This window comes from Cupressus sempervirens, chromosome 7 (assembly GCF_028749045.1).
Source record: "Cupressus sempervirens isolate cs-2001-9-10 chromosome 7, ASM2874904v1, whole genome shotgun sequence".
In the NCBI taxonomy this organism is placed as follows: Eukaryota; Viridiplantae; Streptophyta; class Pinopsida; order Cupressales; family Cupressaceae; genus Cupressus; species Cupressus sempervirens.
Window position 1 is genome coordinate 629,568,809 of NC_143124.1, and position 24,063 is coordinate 629,592,871.

A 24,063-nucleotide genomic window follows, 5' to 3' on the forward strand; every position below is an offset into this window, starting at 1 on the left:
GATGGTTAGCATGGTTGTCTCTTTATGCATCTATGTTATTTAACAATGTTCATAAGGATTATGTGAGATGATTATTGGGTTGTTATCCTTGTTTTGGGAATGGATACTTCGAATTTTATTTCTTTGTTTGAGAGGCTAACATCCATGTTAATATTAAATGATATATGTGTTAGATTTGATCTAAGATTGAATGATTGGGTGTTGTTAAGACTTTTCATTTGAGGTTGTAAGAAGGTCGCACTTGACATAAATTTGCACTTTAAAGTGTTGGTAAAAGGACATGTTATGGTTTACAAGTTTCCTCTTCTTTGGTTTTTTCTTGGAGGTTCATGATTATATAACTCAAAGGATTACATTGTCACGATATTAGAGTATGCGACTATTAGGTTGCATGTGTGGATTAATGCATTTGTTCATGACTTTATATGGATTTAATCATTTGCCACATTGGTATGTGTTTTGATTAGTAGCCTTCATATGCCTTTATCTATTTCACATTTGACATTATCAATGTAGCAATTTCTTATATATATATATATATATATATATATATATATATATATATATATAGAGAGAGAGAGAGAGAGAGAGAGAGAGAGAGAGAGAGAGAGAGAGAGAGAGAGAGAGAATGATTTATGGGTTGATATATTCATGAGTTTATTGAAGTTATTAATGTCTCTTAAGTGATGTATTAACATGTGTTGTGCATTTATGCTCGTGTGGGTTTTTGTCTTTGACAACTCTAAGCCTTTGTTATCACTTTTCACCTTGATTTGTTCAATTACTTCACACATGGCATGTTGGAGGATGAGCGCTGTTGTTTGAGATAGTGGTCACTTCAGTTTTGTTACAAGTATCTTCATGGAGCATGAGAGCATGTGCTAGAGATTTGTGGTTTCATATACAATTGATGATATATTTCATTGATCGACCCTTAATGCAAATGAGAAAATGTTAGGATTTGACATTGCACACCATTACACAAAATGTTTTATTAGAGTTGTAGTTAAATAGTTATTTAACAATGGTAGATTTAAGATGTATTTGGTCATACTGAGTAATTATTTGGGGTCACTTGTAAATGGCATTTGTAACATTGAGTTGATTATTTAGTATGCAGATGAGAAAATGTTAGGATTTGACATTGCACACCATTACACAAAATGTTTTATTAGAGTTGTAGTTAAATAGTTATTTAACAATGGTAGATTTAAGATGTATTTGGTCATACTGAGTAATTATTTGGGGTTACTTGTAAATGGCATTTGTAACATTGAGTTAATTATTTAGTATGAATACACAAGATAATTACCTAATAAGTAGGGAGATATTTAATAATGTACAAACTTAGTACTCAAATATTAAATGAGGGGTGAGTTTTTTTTTCATGATTATTGGACACAAAGTTTCATCTTACCACTCGATTGTATATGTGATCTCAAATTGTCCTAGCAATGGGATGGGATGTGCAAATTAACACTAGAACACATAGTGATTAACAAGATTCTTTTGTGGGTAAGGTTGCCTAATCTCCCCCTTCACTTATGGTTGGATTCTGTCTTGGAGGCTATGGAGAAGGCCCTTAGAGATTTTTTGTTAGTTGATACGGCATCTTCCAATGTGTGTCAGACGATGTATGCTCGTATCCATGTGGAGATTGACATCTCCAAAAGGCTCCCAGAAATGATTAAGCTAGCCTCTTCTAATGGCTCTTGAATTCAACTTCTTGATTATAAAAGAATTCCCTTCAGATGCAAGAAATGCCATAAGACCAGCCACCTCCTGGCATGTTACTCCTCTAAAAAGATTAGATTGAAGAAGTCACCTTCTTGGTGGACAAGGCACTACGCAGTTCAAAAAGCTCCCTCTATTGAGGAGGGGCTAGGTGATTCTTTGGTGGAGGATTCTGTTGCTGCTTCTGATGATTTAAATGTTACCCCTACACCAGTGACCAATACAATTGTCCCTCCTTTGGATGCTACAACTATTGATACAATTGTTGCCTCGCTTGTGGCTCTGTCTCAGTTCGGAGTTGTCCCTTCTATTGTTGTGGTCCAGATTTTGAGTGGTGGTGGTATTTCATCTCCTGGACGAGGGTTTCGGAGGTGGTTTGTGGTGTGGACAACTTTATGTGACAAAAGGCTACTAGGTTGGTGGAGGATGGATGGATGATAGTGAACGAAAAAAGGTAAAGCCCTCCAATCTACCATTTGATGTCTTTACGCTCTCAAAAGACGAGACAAAAATGTAAATCTTGAAGCTAGGTTTTCTTAAACCTGTTGCTCAACTGTTCTATTTAAGGTTGTCTCTTTATGTTTGGCTCTCTTGGCCTTTTTGGCTTGTTGCTTCTTTGTAGTTTGACAGGGTTAAGGATTTAGAACCTTGGGGTTTCAAGACCCTGTTCAAAACCTTTTATGGTGATAGAAGTGCACTATGTTATTTGTGGGGCCACCCTAGTCACCTTGTTTTTGGTGGGCAACCTATTTCACCTTTAGAATGTTGTATTTTTGTTCAGGCTTCGTTGAAAATTATTTGATCCGTAAAGGGTTTCAGGCCCCTTTCAAAACCTATTTTTCTTAATAAAAAACACTAGAACACATAAGATGCATTGGAGAAATTTGATGTTTCAAAAGTATTCATTATAACGCTAAAATGCATGTATTGATTATCTATTGAATAAAAGATGAAACATAATTATTTTTGGAGGTTAATTTTTTTCCTCTTGAGAGCTTTCCCAAGCTATGCCTTTTATCTTATGATTTTGTCTTTTGATCTATGCATTGGGATTATCTTATAAACTTGTAATAAGATATGCAAGAAATGGATTAAATTATTGAATCTGATGAAGAATTTCCTAACATCCAGAATACTAGTTTTAGAACAATGACGAATGAATTTCACAACTTCAAAATTATTCCCATAAGAATACAACAAAATCGTCATCTTTTATTTTTATACAAACTATTTAATCAAAATAGAATTGATGCCTAACAAAAATTAAATGTAAACCAAAGGTTCTTACTTTGGTCAAGACGAATTCAAGGCATAATGTTCTACTATTAGCAAATAGAAACAGCAGTCTAACCAAGCACTGCTTGGAAAGTTTATTAAGATACATTGCCATGAAGTGTAATGCTAGTTGAAGAGCCAGTCGCAATGTATAAACATCCATAAACCCATACGGAGCATATAGATTAACCAACAAAAAGAACCAAAAAAAGGTTTGTACAGGTTTCATTTTTTCACTATTTCAACTCATATTGCCGTAAGTAACAAATGCAAAAATGTTTTACATGGCGTTGCAGAAAATGTCTGTAAGCTGCTATAGTAAGTATATTATTTCTAGCAAAGATTGTTCCACCGGAAGCATTTACATTGCAAACCGTCTCAGAAGATGATACTGTTCAATTGCAGGGCCACCCACATTAGCACTGGCCTACAACATATAACCCTGATGATGAACGGCAGTTTCTTCTTCTCTATCCTTCCACCGGAAAGGATTTACCAGTGCAAAGAATGCCTCGCTCCAGATTCATGCAACCTGGAGTTGTATGCGCTTTCAAGCTCAGCCTGTCAAGCATAAATTAGTAACTGATGTAATTTCTTATGTTGACAACTTAAATTGTATATAGATTCGCAAGTCCACATAGGAAACGCACAATCTGTAGAATGCTGTCGAAAAAAATGAAAAATGAAATGCACAATGAATTTTTGTTGCTGCTTAGTGCAAAACCTTGAGCATGCAAATTGCAGCTCAGCAACTAGTTTGGCAATTTAGGAGATATGAATTTTATTATCAGTAAACAAAGAGCACGCAATCAAACCAGGGTCTGGACTCAAATATGTACAGTGAAAATTCACCAAAAACGAAGAGGAGGATATCCAGATGAATAAAATTACATTTCTGAATCCTAAAATATAGTGATAAAGAACATTTACATTCAAGAGAAGCTTCATAAAACAGCATTCGATGCAAAATACATCCCCTAAAATATCTGAGAGGAACCTGTGAATTTGAAGTGTAAAAAAATTCAAACTCGTATTGCATGAGATACTGTATTAAGAAAGTAGAAGACTGATTACAATGCAAAATGACCTTGAGTAGAAAAGATGGCCCTTAGAAGTGAATATGAGAAAGATCACGGACATCAACCACACAAGTAATGCATGCAGCACTTATCAGATATATTTCAAGTCGGCCTACTATATCCCCAAATATTGAAGATGTGAAAGCTCCCTTGGGTTTTTTTCAAGCAGACTGCATATGGTAAAGACACTCAAATTTCTACTCCTAGTAATGGAACGCTTACTTACCCTGCAATATTTCAGAAATGGCTGTAGAAATACTGATCTGAAAAGATAAACTGAGTTCGCAAGTGATGTTTTCTCCCAATCTGTAACAGAGCATTTGGAAGCATCTGATTCCATTTGCAAAATGCTAATGATATAGCTTCAGTTGACATTGGAGCACTAAGAATCACATACCTTTTCCATCCGTATTAATACTACCTCCGGAAGCAAGAACCCCTCCCCTGTTCAGTTCTTGAAGCAACTGCAGAATTACATGCATTGTGAATTATTGCTTGACTACAGGAACCAAGCATACAGTAAAGCATTTCCCGTACTATTAAAAATTGCTGGAATAAAGAGAGAGGAAAGTAAAATCTTAACAGGGATATAAAATATCACTTGCAGGATTACCGATCCAATGGAAGAAAAGCAAAATGTATATTTAACAATATCAAGCTCATCAATAAGAGCCTGATCCACTATAACTTGACCATTGCTGAACTCTAGTGCCTGACTCTAAGCAGTTCAAAAAATATAACAATTTTTATTCCTGTGAATGCTTCATTATTATCCATGCTGCATATCCCAGTCAGAAAGCAAAATAGAGCAGTCTTCTGCCATCCGCAGATTGCTCAGAGACAGGGTACTTCAGTATAAAGTTTACTGTCAAACATTAACTTTGAAGATTAAGTTCACAAATTGAAATGTCATATAATTATTGTATCAAAGTTTCAAACTGATGAGTTTAAAAAAATAATAACAGTGATAGTAAAGGTTACTGTCAAACATTAACTTTGAAGAATAAGTTCACAAATTGAAAAATCATACAATCATGTACCAAAGTTTCAAACGATTATGATTACATATTGAATAGACAGTACACACCCAGGGGTATGGGTACAAGTACCCATGCAACTATGATATATTTCAGTTAATAACAAATGAAACTCTGATGTATGTCGAACTATAGTGGCAAACCAAAAGCATAAAGATGTTTTGAAAAAACTAGAAAACCAGAAGTACAAGAATTTTTGAGAAAAATGGAATAAAACAATTGTAGAAAAATAAAATTAATCAAGAACATTTCCATAGCATTGAGATATAAAGAACAAATAAAATAGAGAAATTAACCCATGAATTGTAGAATTTAGGGTTTTGTTGTTTATAATAATATGGCTGATTGCATGGCATAAAGCATTCTTCATAGAGCATATTTAATAACTAGATAATTAAATTTTGACAAATTTTCAATTACAGTATAGTTGGTACAAAGCCAACCTGTAAACTAAGCTTTTTTCTGTTGGTTTTCAGTTATAGACACTCAAATCACACAAAAAACTTTGCATTTGGGGTTATTCTTTTGCTTTTCCTTTTCATTTGTTTTTGGTTCTTAGCGCTTTGGTATTTATATATATACACACACACTCTCTTGTACATCATACATTGATAGATATGCATGCATGCTTATTTACAGAGTTGAATGTTTATGTTAATATTCACACACCTACACACAACTCTGCATTTTTGTCCTTTCTTTTTGTTCTTTCTTCACTTTAATTTTGTTGCCTTCCATTTATGTATAAGCATTTATAAAGATTGTTTATATTATTATAATTTTTTTGATATATACTTTGTTGGTGTATAGGTGTATGTTGGTGGGTGTGTGTATAGGCATACACTGGTGCAGGAGCACCTGAGAGCGAAAGGAAGACTATGAAGACTCCAGGGGATGGAGGAAGCAGTGATGGATCTATAAGACTCAATTATGAATTGTTAAAGCCAATCATGGCATTGGGATTTAAATGTAAATCCTAAAGGTGTGAATAAAGACCATAGGACAAAAAAAAATGTAATAATGACATAATTGTTGCAAAAGAGTAATGGAGTTTGAAGAGTCATACACAATGTGATAAGGTCACAAAGAGGGCCTTTGTGTCAGTTTGGGGAGCTTAGGAGTGCATTTGTTAGTATTTACAAATTAAAAATTTTTAACTATAACCACTATTTTTAAACTATTAGTTGAATTTTTAAACTATTTTGGGCCTTGGAATAGTTTGTACTCATCTATTAGAGGCCAATGAAGACAAAAAGACCACAGAGATGATGCAAAGCAATCAGATTCATGAATGAAAAGCATGGTTCTGCAACTTTTCGGGCATAGGATCCAAAGCATTGGTTTGGTATTTGTAGTGGTTCCCTTAGCCTTGATTCGGCAAACCATATTATCCATTTTTGAAGGATCTTCAAACAATTTAAAAACTGTTTATACTGACTGTTATTTGACAGGGTTGTAATAGGTTATTTTTTGCTTTGATTTTGTGAATCCATGAAGGAATTGGCTTTCATTCCTCTTTTTGTGTTTACTGTTTCTTGAGGGATGGAGTCCTAATGTGTATCATAACATGAATTGTTAACAAATTTGCAGAGAAAGTGAAGATAGAAGGGTGATTACCAAGAATCCAAGATTATTAGTCTCTTGCCTTGGAGAAAGGGCAGGAATGTGTAGGTACAGTATTAAATCTGAAGAAGTGCCTTAACAAGGACATCATTTTGTGTTAGATGTTGCTTGGACATGTCCTATACGTGGTGTAGGAACTTTGTTTGGAGTTTTGAAGTGTTTGGAGATTAGATTTTGAGGAGGCCCTAGTTTTGAAGGCCATTTAGTGAGAGTTTGTTAGATAGTCTATTGAATGAGGGTGGCTGATCAAATGAGTGCCAAAATCCTTAGTTTGGCACAAATTGAGACACTGGAAAGTTTGAGGTCTTGGTTGTGAGATTTTATGGTACTTGCTTTGTTAATTTGATCTATTAGGCCTTGAGCAGCACTAAATTGCTCTATTACGTATAGTTGGTCCAAAAATGTTGTATCTGAGTTTCACAAATTTTATGCAACTGCCAAAATGTCATCTGGATATGTAATTTGTTTTCCAGATGTTTTCGGAAAAGTTTGTAAAAAATGAAGAAAACAAGTTTTGGAGGACTACAAGGGAAATAGTCTAGTTTATAACCAATTTGAATGGTTTGAGTTGTCCAGTTTGCTGTGGGTGCTTGAGTGTTTGAAATTAGTTGAAAGGAGATAGGAGAAACTCTAGAAGGACTTGGAATAATTTGGATTGTTGGGAATCAGTTTGAGCCCTTTGGTGTAAAAGAGGAAATATCCCTGTGGGTCATTGGGCATTGATCACAGTTGTTTGATCAATAGAAAGGCCTAATATCTCTGCAGCATATTGGTATTTAGAGCAAGGCAAAAGATCCTTGTTGTTGAAAAGAAAACTTTGAAGGAAGAGAATAGGCAAGATGCCTCCAAGGATGAGTACAACAATTGCATGGGAATTAAGAATCCTTAGAGAAAGGATGGAAGTAATTGAAGCGAGAGAAAGAAGGAGAAGGAATACAGATCCTGAGGAAGTACAAGCAAGAGGGGAAGAAGCAGAGACCCCTCCAGAGCAAATTGATCTAGAAGATGCCAAGATGGTAAAGTTACTAAAAGCCATTGTATAGTGGAAAAATGGATGAGGAAGAGTTAATAGATTGGTTTGGTGCTCCTAATAATTATTTTGACTGTGAAGATATTGAGGATAATGTGAAAGTAAAGATTGCTAAGTCTAGGTTGAAGGGACATGCTTTGCTATGGTGGGATTGTTTGCAGGTAGAAAGATGGAGGAATGGTGTCCCCAGAACTACATCTTAGCCAAGGATGGTGGAGAAGATGAAAGTGAAGTTCCTTCCTAAAAATTACAAAGTTCAGTTGTACAAGAAACTTCAGGGATTGAGGAAATGGATGTGCAGAAGTATACAGAAGAGTTTTACAAGTTGGACATAAGGGCTGCTCATCAAGAGAATGAAGAAGAGAAGGTGGCAAGATACCTTGGACATCCAAAATACAACATCCAAGATGAATTGAGTTCGTCAGCGCCAAGGACTGGAAGAATGCTACAAGTTGGCCATAAAGGGTGAAGAAAAGATAACAAGAAGACATGAGAGACAAGGCGGCAGCAGCAGTAGCAGAGATTGTAGAAGCAAAGAAAGAGGTAGCAGGCCTAATAACAATGAACAGGGACAAAGCAGTGATAAAGGGAAAGAGTCAATGTTTGAACAAAGAGGAGGTTAGAGAGGAGGAGGAACATTTGGATTTCTCTGGTAGAGGATTCACTGGTAGATACTATACGTGCAATCTAAGTCACAAGGTTCAAATTCAAATTCGAGTTCGTCGATCATAAAATTCAGATGACATTCAGCAAGGGTAAAAATTCAGAAAAAAATTGACATTAAATTTAACTTATAGAAATTTATTCATTTTTAAATATAAGTAATATATCCACAAAATTATCAAAATAGTTTGACATTGCTAAATAACTAAACTAAATAACTCAATATTATATCAAAATAAAATAACAGTATTATATTAAATATCATAAAATTCGGATTAAGTTTGGAAAGGGTAAAAATTTGCTGGAATGAAATTCAGTGAATCCTGTGACTTAGCATGCAATGAAGGACTCACATCCCCTAAGTGCCCATTGAATGCACAAGACTACAAGAGGACACAAAGAAGAGTGCAAATGGTACATGAAGAAAAGAAGGAAGAAGAGGATGAGTGTCTGTAGGCAGGTCCAGAACTTGATGGAGAGTTTGTTGCAATAATTTACATCAACCGGCCAAATGATGAGTAATGAACTCGAGCAATGAGTTAGACGCATGTGTTGCCATTAAATTGGCAACCGATCAACAAAGTTGCAAAATGTTGTAAGTGCAACTACCACAAGACTGGCTTACAAGTCAAAACAATAGAGTGAAGGAGAAGCAAGAAAACAAGAAATGGATGTAGTCCAATCACCATCAATGTGACAATACAAGAGAAGGGTCTGAACACAACAAGACAAGTATCAGAATTGTGCGGCAAAATGTGGCTAAAGCTCAAACAGTCACAAGTCTAGTTGTAGGTCCGCAAACAGTCAAGCTGGCCTCTAAACATAGGCATCTACAGATAGGTAGTCATAGGTGTCTTGTGATTATGCTCATTGTGCATTTTGAATTTCAAACTATAATTTGAGCGGGATAACTATTAGGGTTTTCATTCGCAATCTAAGATCGTGATTTATAAGGAGAAATCAAACACAAATGTGTAGAGTGTGAAAAAAAGAGATCTGGAAAGAAAGAAAGAAGAATAGAATGTGAAAGAGCCAAGGAAGCTACTGTTGTTGTAGTGAGGCGAACAAGAGAACCCAACAGAGGTGGTCAATTGTAAATAGAAAGCAACAAGCAAGCAGTGTAGAGTACACGTGAGGAAGAGAGGCAGAGTATAGGGGAAGCCAGACTTAAGCCAAAATAGTAGTGGAAGATCAACGCATCTTCAAGGAGCCAAAGTAGAGGATCTACTAGACAAGGTGTGCCAAACACTCAGATCTATTACTCTAGTATGCTTTCTAACCATTCCATCTACTATAAGCCTTTAATAGGGCAGACTTGTAATAAGTCATCTAAATCCTTTAACAAGGTATCTCTCAAAAAGGAAACTAAATCCTCTAGCGAGGTAGTCTTAACAGACCGATTGTAATCCTAACAAGTTACCAGCATTCCTAACAAGATGCATTCTCAGAAGGAACATAAATAAGCTCTTAACCAGGCACCCTTTTACTTGCAAGGAAAGGCTAGTGGGTGGATTATTCCCACAGTGGCTTTCATCCTCTCATTGAGGGTTTCTATGTATAAATATATGCATCATTGATTTATGCCTTTGTGTGGGATATTGTATGATTTATTGCTTAGCTTTCATTATTTGCTTAGTAGTTAAAGAAGCAGTTACTAAGTGTGTGATAAGAGTCATTAGACTAACCGATAGAATTTCAAAAAGTAAAGGTATTGATTCACCCCCCCCCTCCTCCATCTTAGTACTTGTTGGGACCAACAAGTGGTATTAGAGCCCAGACCCTGATAGTGACAAGTCTAACAACTTAGGGGAAGATCCAATAGCATCACTCAAGAGACAACTCGAAGAAGCATTAGACACAATTGAAGAGTTGAAAGAATCCCTAGCCAAGTGAAAGAAGCTGATGCAAAAGCTAGGAGAAAGTCAAGAACAAAGAAGCTTGAGGAACAAAGTTGTTCTGAAGAGTCAAAAGAAGCTATATCAGATTTCATGGCCGAGAATGACAAGCTAAACAAAAGGATTAAGGTCCTAAAGAATGAACAAGAACACTCGACAATAAGATTTAGCGAAGCTATGGATGAGGAAGGAAGCGCCATCCAAGCCAGAGAAGACGCCTACGAAGAACTAAGACTAGCTCAGGAAGCTAGACAACGAGTTGAAGATCTAGTAAAAGGAAAATAAAATCAAATAGCTCTCATGATTGAAGAACACAAGTATGTAGAGCAAGAAAACAACATACTATAGGAGTACGATCATGAAAAGACAGAACGATTGAGTATTATGACCGAAGAAGCCAAACAAATAGAGGAGCAAATTAAATAGTTGATGAGCAAGTAGGAGAAGTGAAAGAAGAGTGCTACAGACTTGCCAAGACAAGGGAGAATAGCTCAAATGAGGAAAAGACACTGGACACTCAAGGACAAGTAGCTAATTCAGCCGGTCCAGGATTCCAAGGAATCCATACATTTGAGAGAGGAGAATCCTCAGAGATTTATGACTCAAAAACCCCAAAGAACAAAAGGAAAGCGAAAAGAGTATGTCACCAAACAAACCCATTTGTCTTCACTGTGGTAAAATTGGACATACGATAGATAAATGCTAGCATAGACAAGTGACAACCGGTAGGGCCAATACAGATAGAAAACCATGTTATAGTTGTCACCGGTATGGGCACAACACACATGAATGCAGGGATCTTGCAAATGAAGTGAGGAGAGAAAAACTGGTACTACTGTGACATACGTGGTCACAATGAAAGGAACTGTAGATCAACCACTAGATCACACCAATTATCTGCTCTGAACAGAAGACAAGTTTGCTTCACCTGTGGAAATGACTGGCACATCGCATCACAATGCAAGTGGTGGAAGACATGCTACATATGTCATAAGGCAGGTCATGTAGTCAAGAACTGTTGGGTAAAGCAAAGACCCAAACAGTACAACAATGGCGACAAAGAAAAAGGGAAAGCCATTGATACCAAGCAAGTCAACAAGGACTTTGCCAAGGTGTGGATCAAGAAACAATTAGAAAACATCAAAATAAAGATTATAGAGGGATCATGTTCACCGGTAAGTGGTGAGTCCTCCCAATCAAATTAAGCTTAATAGGGGTCAGGCAAGAAAGGTGAGTCTTGCACCAATCCCCTCATGCAAACTAGTAGGTCATGACTAAGTGATTGAAAAGGTAGCAGTTATGCCACACCTAAAAAATGGAAGACAGGTTATCTTCAAAATCTAATTGTTGGACTGATCGTCAGAAAAGATTTATTGCACAAGAGCAGAGGTAGGTGAGAAACAAGGTTACTGTTTGTAGTGTAACATCACATTTTTTGACAAATCTATAAATAGGTATGTTGTCGAACAAAGATCACTTTTGCAATCTTGAGATCAATAAAGCTCTTACTTGTGAAACCCTAACCATCAAGAAGGCTATTCTGTGAGGCAAGTGTGTGCAAGAAGTTAACAGTAACTTTAAAACCTTAGGTTCCACTCAGTGCAAGAGATCAAGAGAGAGTCAAAGTCAAATAGCTTCAATGACACAATACAATGATCTATTAGAAGTTAAATTGGCTGACGGATAGGATGAGGAACTGCATGTCTATAAGCCAATACTGTTAGACACTAAAAAAAGGGATATGAACGAAGCCCTATCCTCACTCCCAAACAGTGCTCTACTGTTAGAGGATGTTGGAGAATATCTGAAGACAAAGATAGTAGAGATGAGAGATGAAATGATCAAAAAATTATATGAGGAGATCCAAGCAAAGGAAACAGGTGAAAAGGACGTTGAAGTGCCGGAAGCAACAACCCTAACTCGTACCCCAAATATTCCAAATTTCTTCAAAGTGGAATGGGTGAGACTCATGTTCAACCGAGTACATGTGGCTGGACAAGCAATACAAACTTACAAAAGAAGTGATAAAGAGGGTAACAAGGTTCAGCAAAACCAGAGAAAAATTAACCACCAGGGTACATACAACAACAGAAGTGGCTAGACTTGATAGGATGCGGCGCAAATGGCAAAATGTGCAACGTAAAAGACATTCCAAATGACAAGGTGCAATTTGCAGCAAGAGCAATAGCACATAAACTTTATCAGTCAAGTCATACTAAGAGTGCACCTGCAGGAGTAGTGTATGGAGCACATCAAATAATAATAAAACAAACCAAGCTAGATCTCAATGGCTGGTTGCATGGCCAAATGATGGAAAGGCTTAGGAAGACTAAGATAGACAGTGCAGCTCACACTTTCAAAATTCAGAGCTATACAGGTATGCATCTTTTTCTATTTTAAGGTTGAATATCTTGGGTACAAAGAATTCATGTGGAAGTTGAAAAGCAGTATCATTGCACATATAACAAACATGTAGACCTGAGTAGGAGACAAATGCACAAAGAAACTTCATATCTACTTCAAGAAGCTTCAAGGAGACATGCAGAAAAGAAGAAGAATGTCGATTAATCTAATAAATGATTATAAGAGCAGCATTTGCTTCTTGGTAGACACAAATAACTACATGATACAAGAGGTTGAACCAAGAACTCATCGGTTAACTAAACTTCCCTATGAGATTAAGGAAGAATCCACGAGAAGCCTCACCAAAAAACTACTGGAGAAACCAATTGACAAGCAAAAACAAAGATTTGGAATTGTAGATGAGATAAAGAAAAAGCTCACTATGCAAGAAGCGAAAGCTTCAAAGCAAAAAGAGCCAAAGAAGCAAGGAATGAAACAAGTTGGAGGGGAAGCAAAGGAAGGGACAACACAAAAAGGAGAGAATCCATAGTTTGAAATGGAGAAAAGCTTCACTCCAGAACTTGAGTCAGAAGAAGAGGAAGAACTTAAGAAAAAGAGGAAACAAGCAACCTCAAAGCCTTCCTCAGTGGAGACTTACAAGAGGAAAGGCACAAAAGGAAAGAAGAAACCCTCCACTCAACTGGAGGAAGAGGAACAAGAAGAAGAATCAAATCATGGAAGCTTAAAATCTGCAAAAGGAGGTAAGAAGCTTTCACTGCAAAGTATCTCAGAGGATATTGAAAATAATGGCAACTACAATACCATTAGAGAGAGCTTCTTGAAGTTTAACAAATTAAATAGACATAAGATAGTGCACTCTGTACTAGTAAGTTTAAGACCGTTTAGCAAAACGCCACAAGATGTAGAATCTATACTACCAGAAGAGTTGTTTGAAATAATCAAAGAGAAGTGGTCTAAGGCCATCATCGAACGGAAAGGCATGTTGGAAGAAGCTCTCACAAACATAAGCTCAGACCTAAACAAACAAGAGGTCATAGAACTAGTAAACTCATGTGAATCAAGCACTAACCCACTTGAGAATGTAGCTTTGATCACCATAGGGTTAAAGACATATGCATATGCCAATACAAACAAATTTTGGTCACAACTCTGAGCAAGAGAAAGAAATGCTTGAGAAAGGAGGAAAGACAAAGAAAATCCTAAAACTACAAGTCCTAGACCACCAAGAAGAAGCCAGCAAAGAAGCATGTTGAACAAGTCAAACAAAGGACCCAGATCAGCCAAAATTTGAATCAAAAACCAAAAGAAAGCGGAGAAATGCATCAGGTCTCTACAAGACCATCTACTACAGAAGAGAAAAGGAATGTATAGCCCCAAATCATTGACATAACCAAAAGAGAATTACTAGAAAATGTGCAAGTTACAATTGGTCAAGATGAGGGCACAGGTCGAGAAGGAAAGGGAGAAGCTATCAAAAAAAAGGAACCGGGGTAGTAAATGGAGGATACTCAGGTACCTCCAATGGAAACTCAAACTAATGCAGGTGAACAATTGGCAAAAGATGAATAAAGACGAGAAGCCCTGCAATCCACTCAACTCGAGGAGATGCCAATAGTTGAGCCATCCTCAACACCATCCAAGGGACAATGAAATGTCAAGAAGCCTAAAAAGAGGAAGTGAGATTTTGAGGAATCCGAAAGCAAAAGGAGGATTGGAAGAAGTCCAAGAACAAGAAGAATTTGATATATCTAAAGATGAAGGAGTGCTATATGACTCCTATGTAGCCAAAGCGAAAAAAATGTTAAAACTCGAAGAATGAGTAAATGAGATGTGCAAGAGGACCAAAGATATGAGATCAAAGGAGCTAAGAAAATATACCAAGCTCACTGAGAGATATAAGAGAATGAAGAAAAACAACAAAAGATATGAGCGAGCAGCTATACTTGATGATGCTCGTAACATTCTCAAAGGATTTACAGCTGAAGAAACTTAAGACGAAGATGATGATTTGATTACTCAAATTAGAGATGTAATAAGACAACTTCATGACAAGGCAAGTCAGCTTCCAAGGATAGCGGAACAATAGGTTCCAGTGAAACCACTTGACGTAGAGAAGACACTTATTGCAAAAAAGAAAGGGGAACTTACAACACTTAGGATTGAGATGTCAAGAGCTTTGAGATAGATAACCCCAGTAATCCAAAAACAAAGCACGTTACGCACTCTAACGAGTGATATTGAGCAATCAAAGGCAAAGGCTCAACAAGAACTTGACATTGCAACACAAGCATTTGATCCACTATCCAAATCAGCAGCTGAACACATAACTAAGATACAAGACACAATGTACCTATCACACCAGCTGCGAGCTGAAGAAGAGAAGAGAACTATTAAACTGATGGAGCTTCAATCTTTCTGACTCCAACCATTGGGTTCATCAATGTCACGCTCAAAGGAGCCGATGAGCTACTTAACTTGTCACCAGAAGAGGCAATCTACAAGTTGCTTGCAGAACTACAAAGTGTAGTGTTAGCACTCAAAGATTTCAAAGAGTCATGGGAGACCTTTCTTAACTCAGCTATGGCAAGTACAAAGACATATTTGAAAAGTTGCAATGAGTATGGCACAAAGGGGTTGCCATCATAGGGGGAGAAATCAGCAAAGTTCATACTCTCATCCTATCTCTAGTCTTCCCATTGTCATTGATGACAAAAAGAGGGAGTAAGTCAAACAAAGAAGGAGATGATTACATGGGTGGGGGGGGCACACAAAACCGAAAGAGAGAAGAAAAGAAGAAGAAAGAAATCCAACAAAAGGTATTGCAATTAACCAAGTTACAAAAGGGGGAGTAAGAAGAACAACGGAGGAGATGATTACACGAGAGAAGCACACAAAAATGAAAGAGAGAAGGAAAGAAGAAGAAGAAACCAATCCGACAAAAGGTACCGTAAAAAGTCTAACACAACAGATAGGCAGCAAGAACCGGTCATGTCTAAGCTTATAAGTCTTGTTAACCTATAAAGGATAAAAGGTTTTGCCATCAATTCCAACGGGAGAGATTGTTACAATAAGTTACATCAACCAACAAAATAATGAGTAATGAGGTCAAGCAATGAGTTAGAAGCATGTCTTGTCATTGATTGGCAACCGGTTAACAAGAAGCTACAAAACATTACAAGTGCGACTACCAGCAGACTGACTTACCGGTCAAAATAGTAGAGTGGAGAAGCAAGAAAACAAGAAATTGATGTAGTCCAATCACCATCGACGTGACAATACAAGAGAAGGGTTTGAACACAACAAGACAAGTGCTAGAGTTGTGTGGTGGAATGAGGCTAAAGCTTGCACAGTCACAAATCTAGTTGTAGGTATGTAAACGATCAAGCTGGCCTATAAACATAGGCATCTACGAAGAGGTATTTAAGGGTGTGTTGTGATTATGCTCACTGATCATTTCGAAATTCAAACTACAATTTGAGCAAGATAACTATTAGGGTTTTCATTCGCAATCAGAGATCGTGATTTATAAGGAGAAATCTAACACAAAAAGTGTTGAGTGCGAGAAAAAGAGATCTGGAAAGAAAGAAAGAAGAAGAATAGTATTTTAAAGAGACAAGGAAGCTATTGTTGCTGCACTTGGGTGAACAAGAATTCAATAGAGGTAGTCAATTGTGAATAGAGAGCAACAAGCGAGCAAGGCAGAGTGCACGAAAGGAAGAGACGCAAAGTACAGGGGAACCCAGACTTAAGCCAGAATAGCAATGGAAGATCAAAGCATCTTCAAGGAGCCAAAGCAAAGGATCTACTAGGCAAGGTGTGCCAAACACTCATATCAATTACTCTAGTATGGTTTCTAACCACTGCATCTATTGTAAGCCTTTACAGGGCAGACTTGTAATAAGTCATCTAAATCCTCTAGCAGGGTATCTCTCAGAAAGAGATCTAAACCCTCTAGTGAGGTAGTCTTGACAAACTGATTGTAATCCTAACAAGTTACCGACATTCCTAACAGGATGTGTTCTCAGAAGGAATAGATGTAGAATTCATGACAGAATTCTATGTGATCTTGTTCCTATGACTTGTAGACGTAGAATTTAAGATAGACCTTGGCAAGTTTTGAGAAGAATTTTGCATGATGGATATGATGACTCTTATGTTGTACACAAGGATGGTAAAAAGTTTGTGTTAACCCCTCTCTGTGATGATACGATGAATGATAAAAGTATTATATGTTTTGGAGACAAGGTGTGTGTGAATTTGCAGAATGAATAAGTTAGAAAGAGGTCTGGTGTACAGTTGAAAGAAGTGACAGATGGTAGAGAGATTACCGCAACAGGGTTGTCACTGAACATGGCTAATGACAATATTGTTGTGGGGAGCATTGTTTGCCCTCTGGTTGACAAGGTTGAGGAAAGGAGCCCTTGAAAGGAGAAGTGATAAGGGGTCAGGAGAATCTCTCCAATGCAGATAAAATGAAGCAGCAACAGTCAAGACATGACAGTGGAAAAAGGAAGACAAAAGTGTTTTTTGTACTGGTGTTTTGTGCGAGATAAAGTGGGTAGAAGACTAAGGAGACCAATACTTAATGAATTTTTATTGCAATAGATACCTAGTAAGGGGATCAAAGGCAAAGAACCATCTAAGAAGATGGGAGGCATGACGACAAAGCCCCTATTCTCTTGGGGCAAGAGGATTTTTCTAGGGGGAATATGGTGCAGGAGCACCTGACAGGGAAAGGAAGACTATGAAGATTCCAAGGCATGGAAGAAGCAGTGATAGGTTTATAAGATTCAATTATGAATTGTTAAGGGCAATCATGGCATTGGGATGTAATGAAGTCATTAAATTGAAAGCAAGTTCTAATGATCTTGGTAAGACTAAGGACCATAGGACAAAAATATGTAATAATGGAATCTACTAGAGTTTTGAAGAATCATGGACAACATAATAAGGTCAAAAAGAGGGCCTTCGTGCCAGTTTGAGGATCTTGGGAGTGCATTTGTTAGTATTTACAAATTTGAATTTTTTAACTATAATAGATAGTCGGTTTTAGGCAGGAAGTGTTACTTTGAGTAGTTTGGTTGTTTGGACAGGCTTTTTGGACCTTGAAACAGTTTGTACTCACCTATTAGTGGGCAATGAAGGCAAAAAGACCACAGAGATTATTTAAAGCAATCAGATTCATGCATGAAAAGCACGGTTCTGCAACTTTTGGGGTATAAGATCCAAAGCATTGGTTTGGTATGTGTAGTGGTTCCTTAAACCTTGATCTGGCAAATCATATTATCCATTTCATTGAAGTTTGATGTACTTGTGAGTATTTTAATCCCTTTTGAAGGATCTTTAAACAATTTCATGACTGCTTAAACTGACTGTTATTTGACAGGGCTGTAAGTGATTACTTTTGCTTTGATTTTGTGAATCCATGAAGGAATAGACTTCCTTCCTGTTTTTATGTTTACTGTTTCTTGACGGATGGAGTCCTAATGTGTATCATAACATGAATTACTAACAGATTTCCAGAGAAAGTTAAGATAGAAGGGTGATCACCAAGCATATGACTGTCTTGCCTTGGAGACAGGGCATGAATGTGTGGGTCCAGTATTGAATCTGAAGAACTGCCTTAACAAGGGCATCATTTTGTGTTAGATATTGTTTGGACATATCCTATACATGGAGTAGGAACTTTGTTTGGAGTTTGGAAGAGTTTGGAGATTGGATTTTGAGGAGGCCCTAGTTTAAGAGGGCATTTAGTGAGGGTTTGTTAGATAGCCTATTGAATGAGGGTGACTGATCAATGAGCACCAAAATCCTTAGTTTGGCAACAAGTTAAGACACTGGAAATTTCAAGGTCTTGGTTGTGAGATTTGAGGGTACTTGCTTTGTTTTTAGTGAGGGTTTGTTAGATAGCCTATTGAATGAGGGCGGCTAATCAAATGAGTGCCAAATTCCTTAGTTTGGCAACAAGTTGAGACGCTGAAAAGTTTGAGGTCTTGGTTCTGAGATTTGAGGGTACTTGCTTTGTTAATTTGGCCTAATTAGGCCTTAAACAGGCCTTAAACAGCACTAAATTGCTTTGTTCCATACAGTTGGTCCAAAAGAGTTGCATATGAGTTTTACATATGTAAATTCCAAAAGGATATCTAGATATGTCATTTGTCTTGCAGATGTTTTAGGAAAAGTTTGTAAAAATTGAAGAAAACGGGTTTTGGAGGGCTAAAAGGGAATTAGCCTAGTTTAAGACCAGTTTGAATGATTTGAGTTGTCCAGTTAGTTGTGGGTGTTTGAAATCAGTTGAACGGAGATAGGATTAACCCTAGAAGGCCTTGGAATAGTTTTGGATCATTGGGAATCAGTTTGAGGCTGAGCCCTTTGGTGTAAAAGAGGAAATATCCATAAGTAGAAGTTGGTTAGCCTTGTGGGCCATTGGGCGTTGATCAGAATTGTTAGGTCAATAGTTGGAAAGGCCTAATAGCTCTGCATCATACACCCAGACACAAACATCTTGCATTTGAATTGGCTATTTTCTTCTTTTTTGTTCTGTTTTTCTTAATTTTAACTTTTGTGCTTTTTATTTTAACTCTCCTCTTCTTTTTGTTTGGTTGTGTGCTCCTTTCTTTGCTTTTCCTTTGGTTTGTTTGGATTGGTTAATTTCTTCTTTTTTATTTTCTTCTCCTTAGTTACGGCTTTTGTGTTTTTTTGATGGCTTTTGTGTTTTTTTGATTTGAACTCTATTCTCTTCGTTTTGTTTGGTTATGTGCCTCCTTTCTTCATTTTTCCTTTGGGTTTTCTTGGTTGTTTCTTCCTTTGTTTGTTTACTACTTTGGTTCCCTTTATATTATTATTCTATTTTTAATTTTCTCATTTATCATTGAGATTTCTTATTTATATTTTTTGATTCTTTTGCTCATTTTTCTTTCTACCCGAGGTTTCTTGTATTTTGTGCAATAGCCTACCCCCTAGCCCCTTCTTTTTATGTCAGTTGGGTCTTGTATTCATTTTTTTTTTTTCTTTCATGTGCTTTTTCGTCTTGATGATGGATCATAGACTATGATCAAAAATGTTGATGCAAAATACACAATCAAAACCAAAAACAATCTCCATTTAAGTATAAAACTCCAAAAATCAAAGCCAATAACTCTTGCTACTACGAAGAGAACTACACTACAGGCTTCTTAGTTATGACAAAGCCTCTCATAAGTCAATCAACCTCATGACTAACCAAGTTGGCCTCCGTGATCTTAAAATCATTGTGCCAAGAAAGTCACTACAAAGAGTTATCCTTTGCTGAGAAGACATCATAAATTAGAAAATGAGAATCTTTCATACTTGGGATTTAACAATACTTACAATTTCTATAACAGTGTGAAAGAAACCTATACTAAGTGTGAAATGGAAATAATATGAAAATGGGAAGCAATTGCAAAGTTCAACTTAATAGGTGTTGAATCATATAGCTCAGAATAGAGCAATAGAAAGTGCTTATCAACCTTACATCTTAAAACAGCACAAATGATATTAAATGTTCTCATTAATAAATATTTTAGCAGATTTCTAAAACAGTATAGGAAGGGTAATTTTTTTCCATTGGATAATTAAGACCTCCTAATACAAAAGAAGAAGAACTGGAACCTCACATCTCAAAAGAAGACAAATGCTATTGAAATTTGAAACATTCTCATTAATAAGTATTTTACTAGATTTCTAAAAAAGTAAAAGGAGGGTAAAAATTTTCCATTAGATAATAAAGACCTACTAATACAAAGGAAGAGAGCAACTGTTTGAGCCATAACTGCATCTATTATTATTAAAGTAATTTTTTCCTTAATGTTGCATATAGGAGTATTGAGCTAAAATTTAAAAACATAAATGGACTTTAAGTTGAGAATTTGGGAGAGTATAGGTACAAATTTCAAAGAAAAATCAAAGCACGAGGGACATTCCTTTTCAATGGGACAGTTGCTTCTAAAATCTATCCAGATTGTTAAAGAGAAAAGATATATCTTATCAGGCCTGCTTTGGAAGATATTATGATAAACCCACAAAACTAAGGCATGACTTCTCTTGGGGCATGTATTAGATTGCCTGAAACCTATTTATCATTCATGGAATGCTACACTATATGTCCAAAATATTCTTGTACTGCTATTGTACTCCTTGTAAACCTTTTACCTAAAGGCTAGAGCAAATGTAGTTTCCAGACAAGTGTAGGGCATGCATATAAGTAGCGAGTTCATCAATTAAAAAAGCATTAAGCTTCCAAAATATACAGAAAATTTAACTATAACCAAAACAATCGTTCATTTTGATATAAAATGTTCCTATCAAAGCCACCTTGGAATCATGGTTAACAATATAAATGTTAAAATGCTTTTAAATAGTCAAGATCACAAGGACTCCAAGAAACAAACCTCTTTTGGTTGATATCCAGCCAATAGTGTTTCATTTCAGTTTAGTCTGGCTTTCCATATTTGCTTTTGGCAAGTACTCTTATAAGGTTCAGATACATTAGAAAAATCATATAGAAGCCTTGGTATTTATGATATTTCTATTACTTCCCACTAAATTAACTTTGGATATATATGTGTGTGAAAAGCATTACTACGAGCCTAGAGCAATTGATAGTGGTGTGGAATACTAAGTAAAAAAACAGTACATCTCTTAATCGCTCCATGTTAATGTCCTTAACATTAATGGTGAAACCATATCAAAGAATATGTCTATATTTTATTGTCTTTAATGTCTATTGAAATATATTTCCATTTAAGGTTGCCTGCCCGGGCCTCAACAACCTGATGAAATCTGACGAATCTTTGATGGTGAACCACGTCCTGGTAGCCAATACTCAGTTATGTGCCAAAAATCAATGAAAAAGCCCAATTAAATAGAGATTTTGCACGACAATGATTATGCAACATGTTGATGGACAATAAATGCACTTCTCAAGGGATTTGTTTGTGATTTAAACCCTTAAAATTGCTGGTCATAGTTCAAAATTGCTAATGATTAAGTTAAGATTTTTGGGGGAAAAAAATCGTTTCAGTTGAGGATTTTTTGGGAAACACAAAAATTGGGATTTTTTTTAGGATATATGTTTCTGTGTGAAACACAAAATGCAAATAGCCTACAGAGGTAAAATGTACAGGAAGCAGAAAGAAAGCAAAAATGCAATAGAATTGCTTAGTGTTTTTTATTTGGTACAATCTATATAAAACATGGTCCATCAAGAAATAAAATCTATAATTACCATTCAAATTTAGAACTCAAAATTTTGAAAGTGCTCAATTTGAATCCATTTTTAGTTTTTTACTACTATTGAAGTACAAATTTGACTAGTTTAATCACTTCTTAATCTTAAAGAGAAATTTGTAACAAAGTCACCTTCTTGCTCTCTTCACCTTACAGCCTTCGCATCCTAACCTTCTCTCTCCCCCATAGAGAATAGTATTGTCAAAACTTAGAGTTGAGTGATTTTGACACCTTTTTTTGGATAATTCGAATAAAAAATACTAATTTTTTAATTAGTTTATTTGTCTTTTCTATTATTTTTTTAGTTTGTCTTTTCTATTATTTTTCAAGTAAATTGGTGACAGATCCACCTTTTTTTCTGCTCATTATTTGTGCCCAAATGCTGTAAGCTAATTGACCAGTTGCTCTTAATATATTGAGTACATTCAGGACACCACAGTCATATGGAATGTGACTTGTTCTTTAGCACTGAGACGCTTGCACTAAGACTGAAGGTTCTAATTTTCATGGACAGGGTTTGTCAACTCTTTGTTAGATCAGTTACATACCCCTACAAACTAGCATTATGTTTGAGTGATCATGAAGTAGTGCTTCCATGTGTCCTAATATGGGTTGGAGAGTCATAGAGAATTTGACATTTGTCCTTTTAACAAAATATATCAACCCAGTCTTTATTATTACTATTTTTCCTTTGAAGCTCATTAATAGTGTAGTTTGAAATCGAAAGGATAGCTAATAATCATACTTGTTGAGCAGACTGAGAAAACAATAGTTGTATCCCTATTAAGAATGCCCAAAAGCCTGTCTGAATGGTCTATCTTGCACTTTGAATAAATTGGTTGTTCAAAGTTTTTAATGAAGGCTAATGTTGTCAGTGGAATTGTGCCTTGATAGTTGCAAAAGATCTCCAACATGGAATCTTAGAATGATAAACTTGCAGTCAAGCAAGATTGAATGTATACGAGAACTCAAAATTACATATCAATGCAATAGGTCATCACTACCTAGAAAAAAAATGTGAATGTTTTATTTGACTTAAATGCATTCCTTGTTGCTATTGTTGAGATGTGTACTTGAGATATTATGGTGAGCATTACATGAGATGCGTATCTTATCATAGACATTACAAGGTACAAAATTGTTAACAATAACATGAAAGATAGTATATCGTCCTTCTTGGTTATATCAATGGTACTTTAACATATAATTCTTTTGAAGCAATGGGGAACTGAAGCTTGACTTGAATTACTAATTGTCAAGACCCCTATATCACACTGAACGGATTCAACTGAAATGGATGATTGGATTAAAAAAATATAGTCATGGGTATATTTCTATAGAATGAAGTGTTTGCATGGGTGTGTGTTTGTCTGTGCATCTGTATGTGTGTATGTTTGTGTGTGCATGTGTGTGCCTATATCTATATGCGTGTGTAAATAGATATTTATATGAAATCAGCTGTACAAGAGATCAAATTCAAATTTAGACATTCTTTACTAGATTAAATTTGATATTCAAGTTTTAGATCAATCTATATTCTCAAAAAAGCATACAACATTGCATAAACAAGGGCTTCAGAATCACCAACACTTGCTGATCAAGTTTGCTTCATGTGGAATTGTACTTCTATCATTATGTAGAGAGGTAAGATTCCATTAGCACATTATCTAGATCCCATAATGAAAAATGAATTAAATTCGAATAAATATAATCCAAACTGTTGGAGATTGCAGCTGTGATAGAGATCTTTATCTCTAGAAGTATGGATGTTATTATCTTTAACTTCTATTGTTATATATATCGCATCAAGCAAAGGACATTGTACACTTGAACATTTTATGATCAATAAAATGATATTTTGTTTGTGGCTGGGTTTTTCCCTTCATTCTAGAAGGGTTTTCCCAGGGTTTTTCTGGAGCTTATTATTTCAGTTTTGGCTATTTTCTTATTGTTGTTTATCATTGATTTCTGGGTTAAATCCAGCATAGTATCAGAGCCAGGTTAATAATATCAATAAGGAAATTGTTAAAGGAAAAAAATGATCGTTATAGTAGCTGTGAGAGAGATCATTATAGTAGCTGTGAGAGAACTTATTCATTTCCATTGTTACAATT

The 24,063-nt window shown here is 36.0% G+C and overlaps 1 protein-coding gene across 1 annotated transcript in view; it reads right to left on the bottom strand.

The window, feature by feature from the left end:
- Nucleotides 1–3,208: 3,208 nt before the first annotated feature.
- Nucleotides 3,209–24,063, bottom strand: part of POLA3 (DNA primase POLA3) — a 34,044-nt gene continuing 13,189 nt past the window's right edge. The window contains exons 15-17 of the mRNA XM_089792334.1: nt 4,486–4,552; nt 4,315–4,394; nt 3,209–3,570 (exon numbers count right to left, since the gene is read on the bottom strand). Coding sequence (XP_089648460.1) covers nt 3,502–3,570; nt 4,315–4,394; nt 4,486–4,552 — 216 coding nt within the window. The 3' untranslated portion in view covers nt 3,209–3,501. The remainder of the gene's footprint in view (nt 3,571–4,314; nt 4,395–4,485; nt 4,553–24,063) is intronic.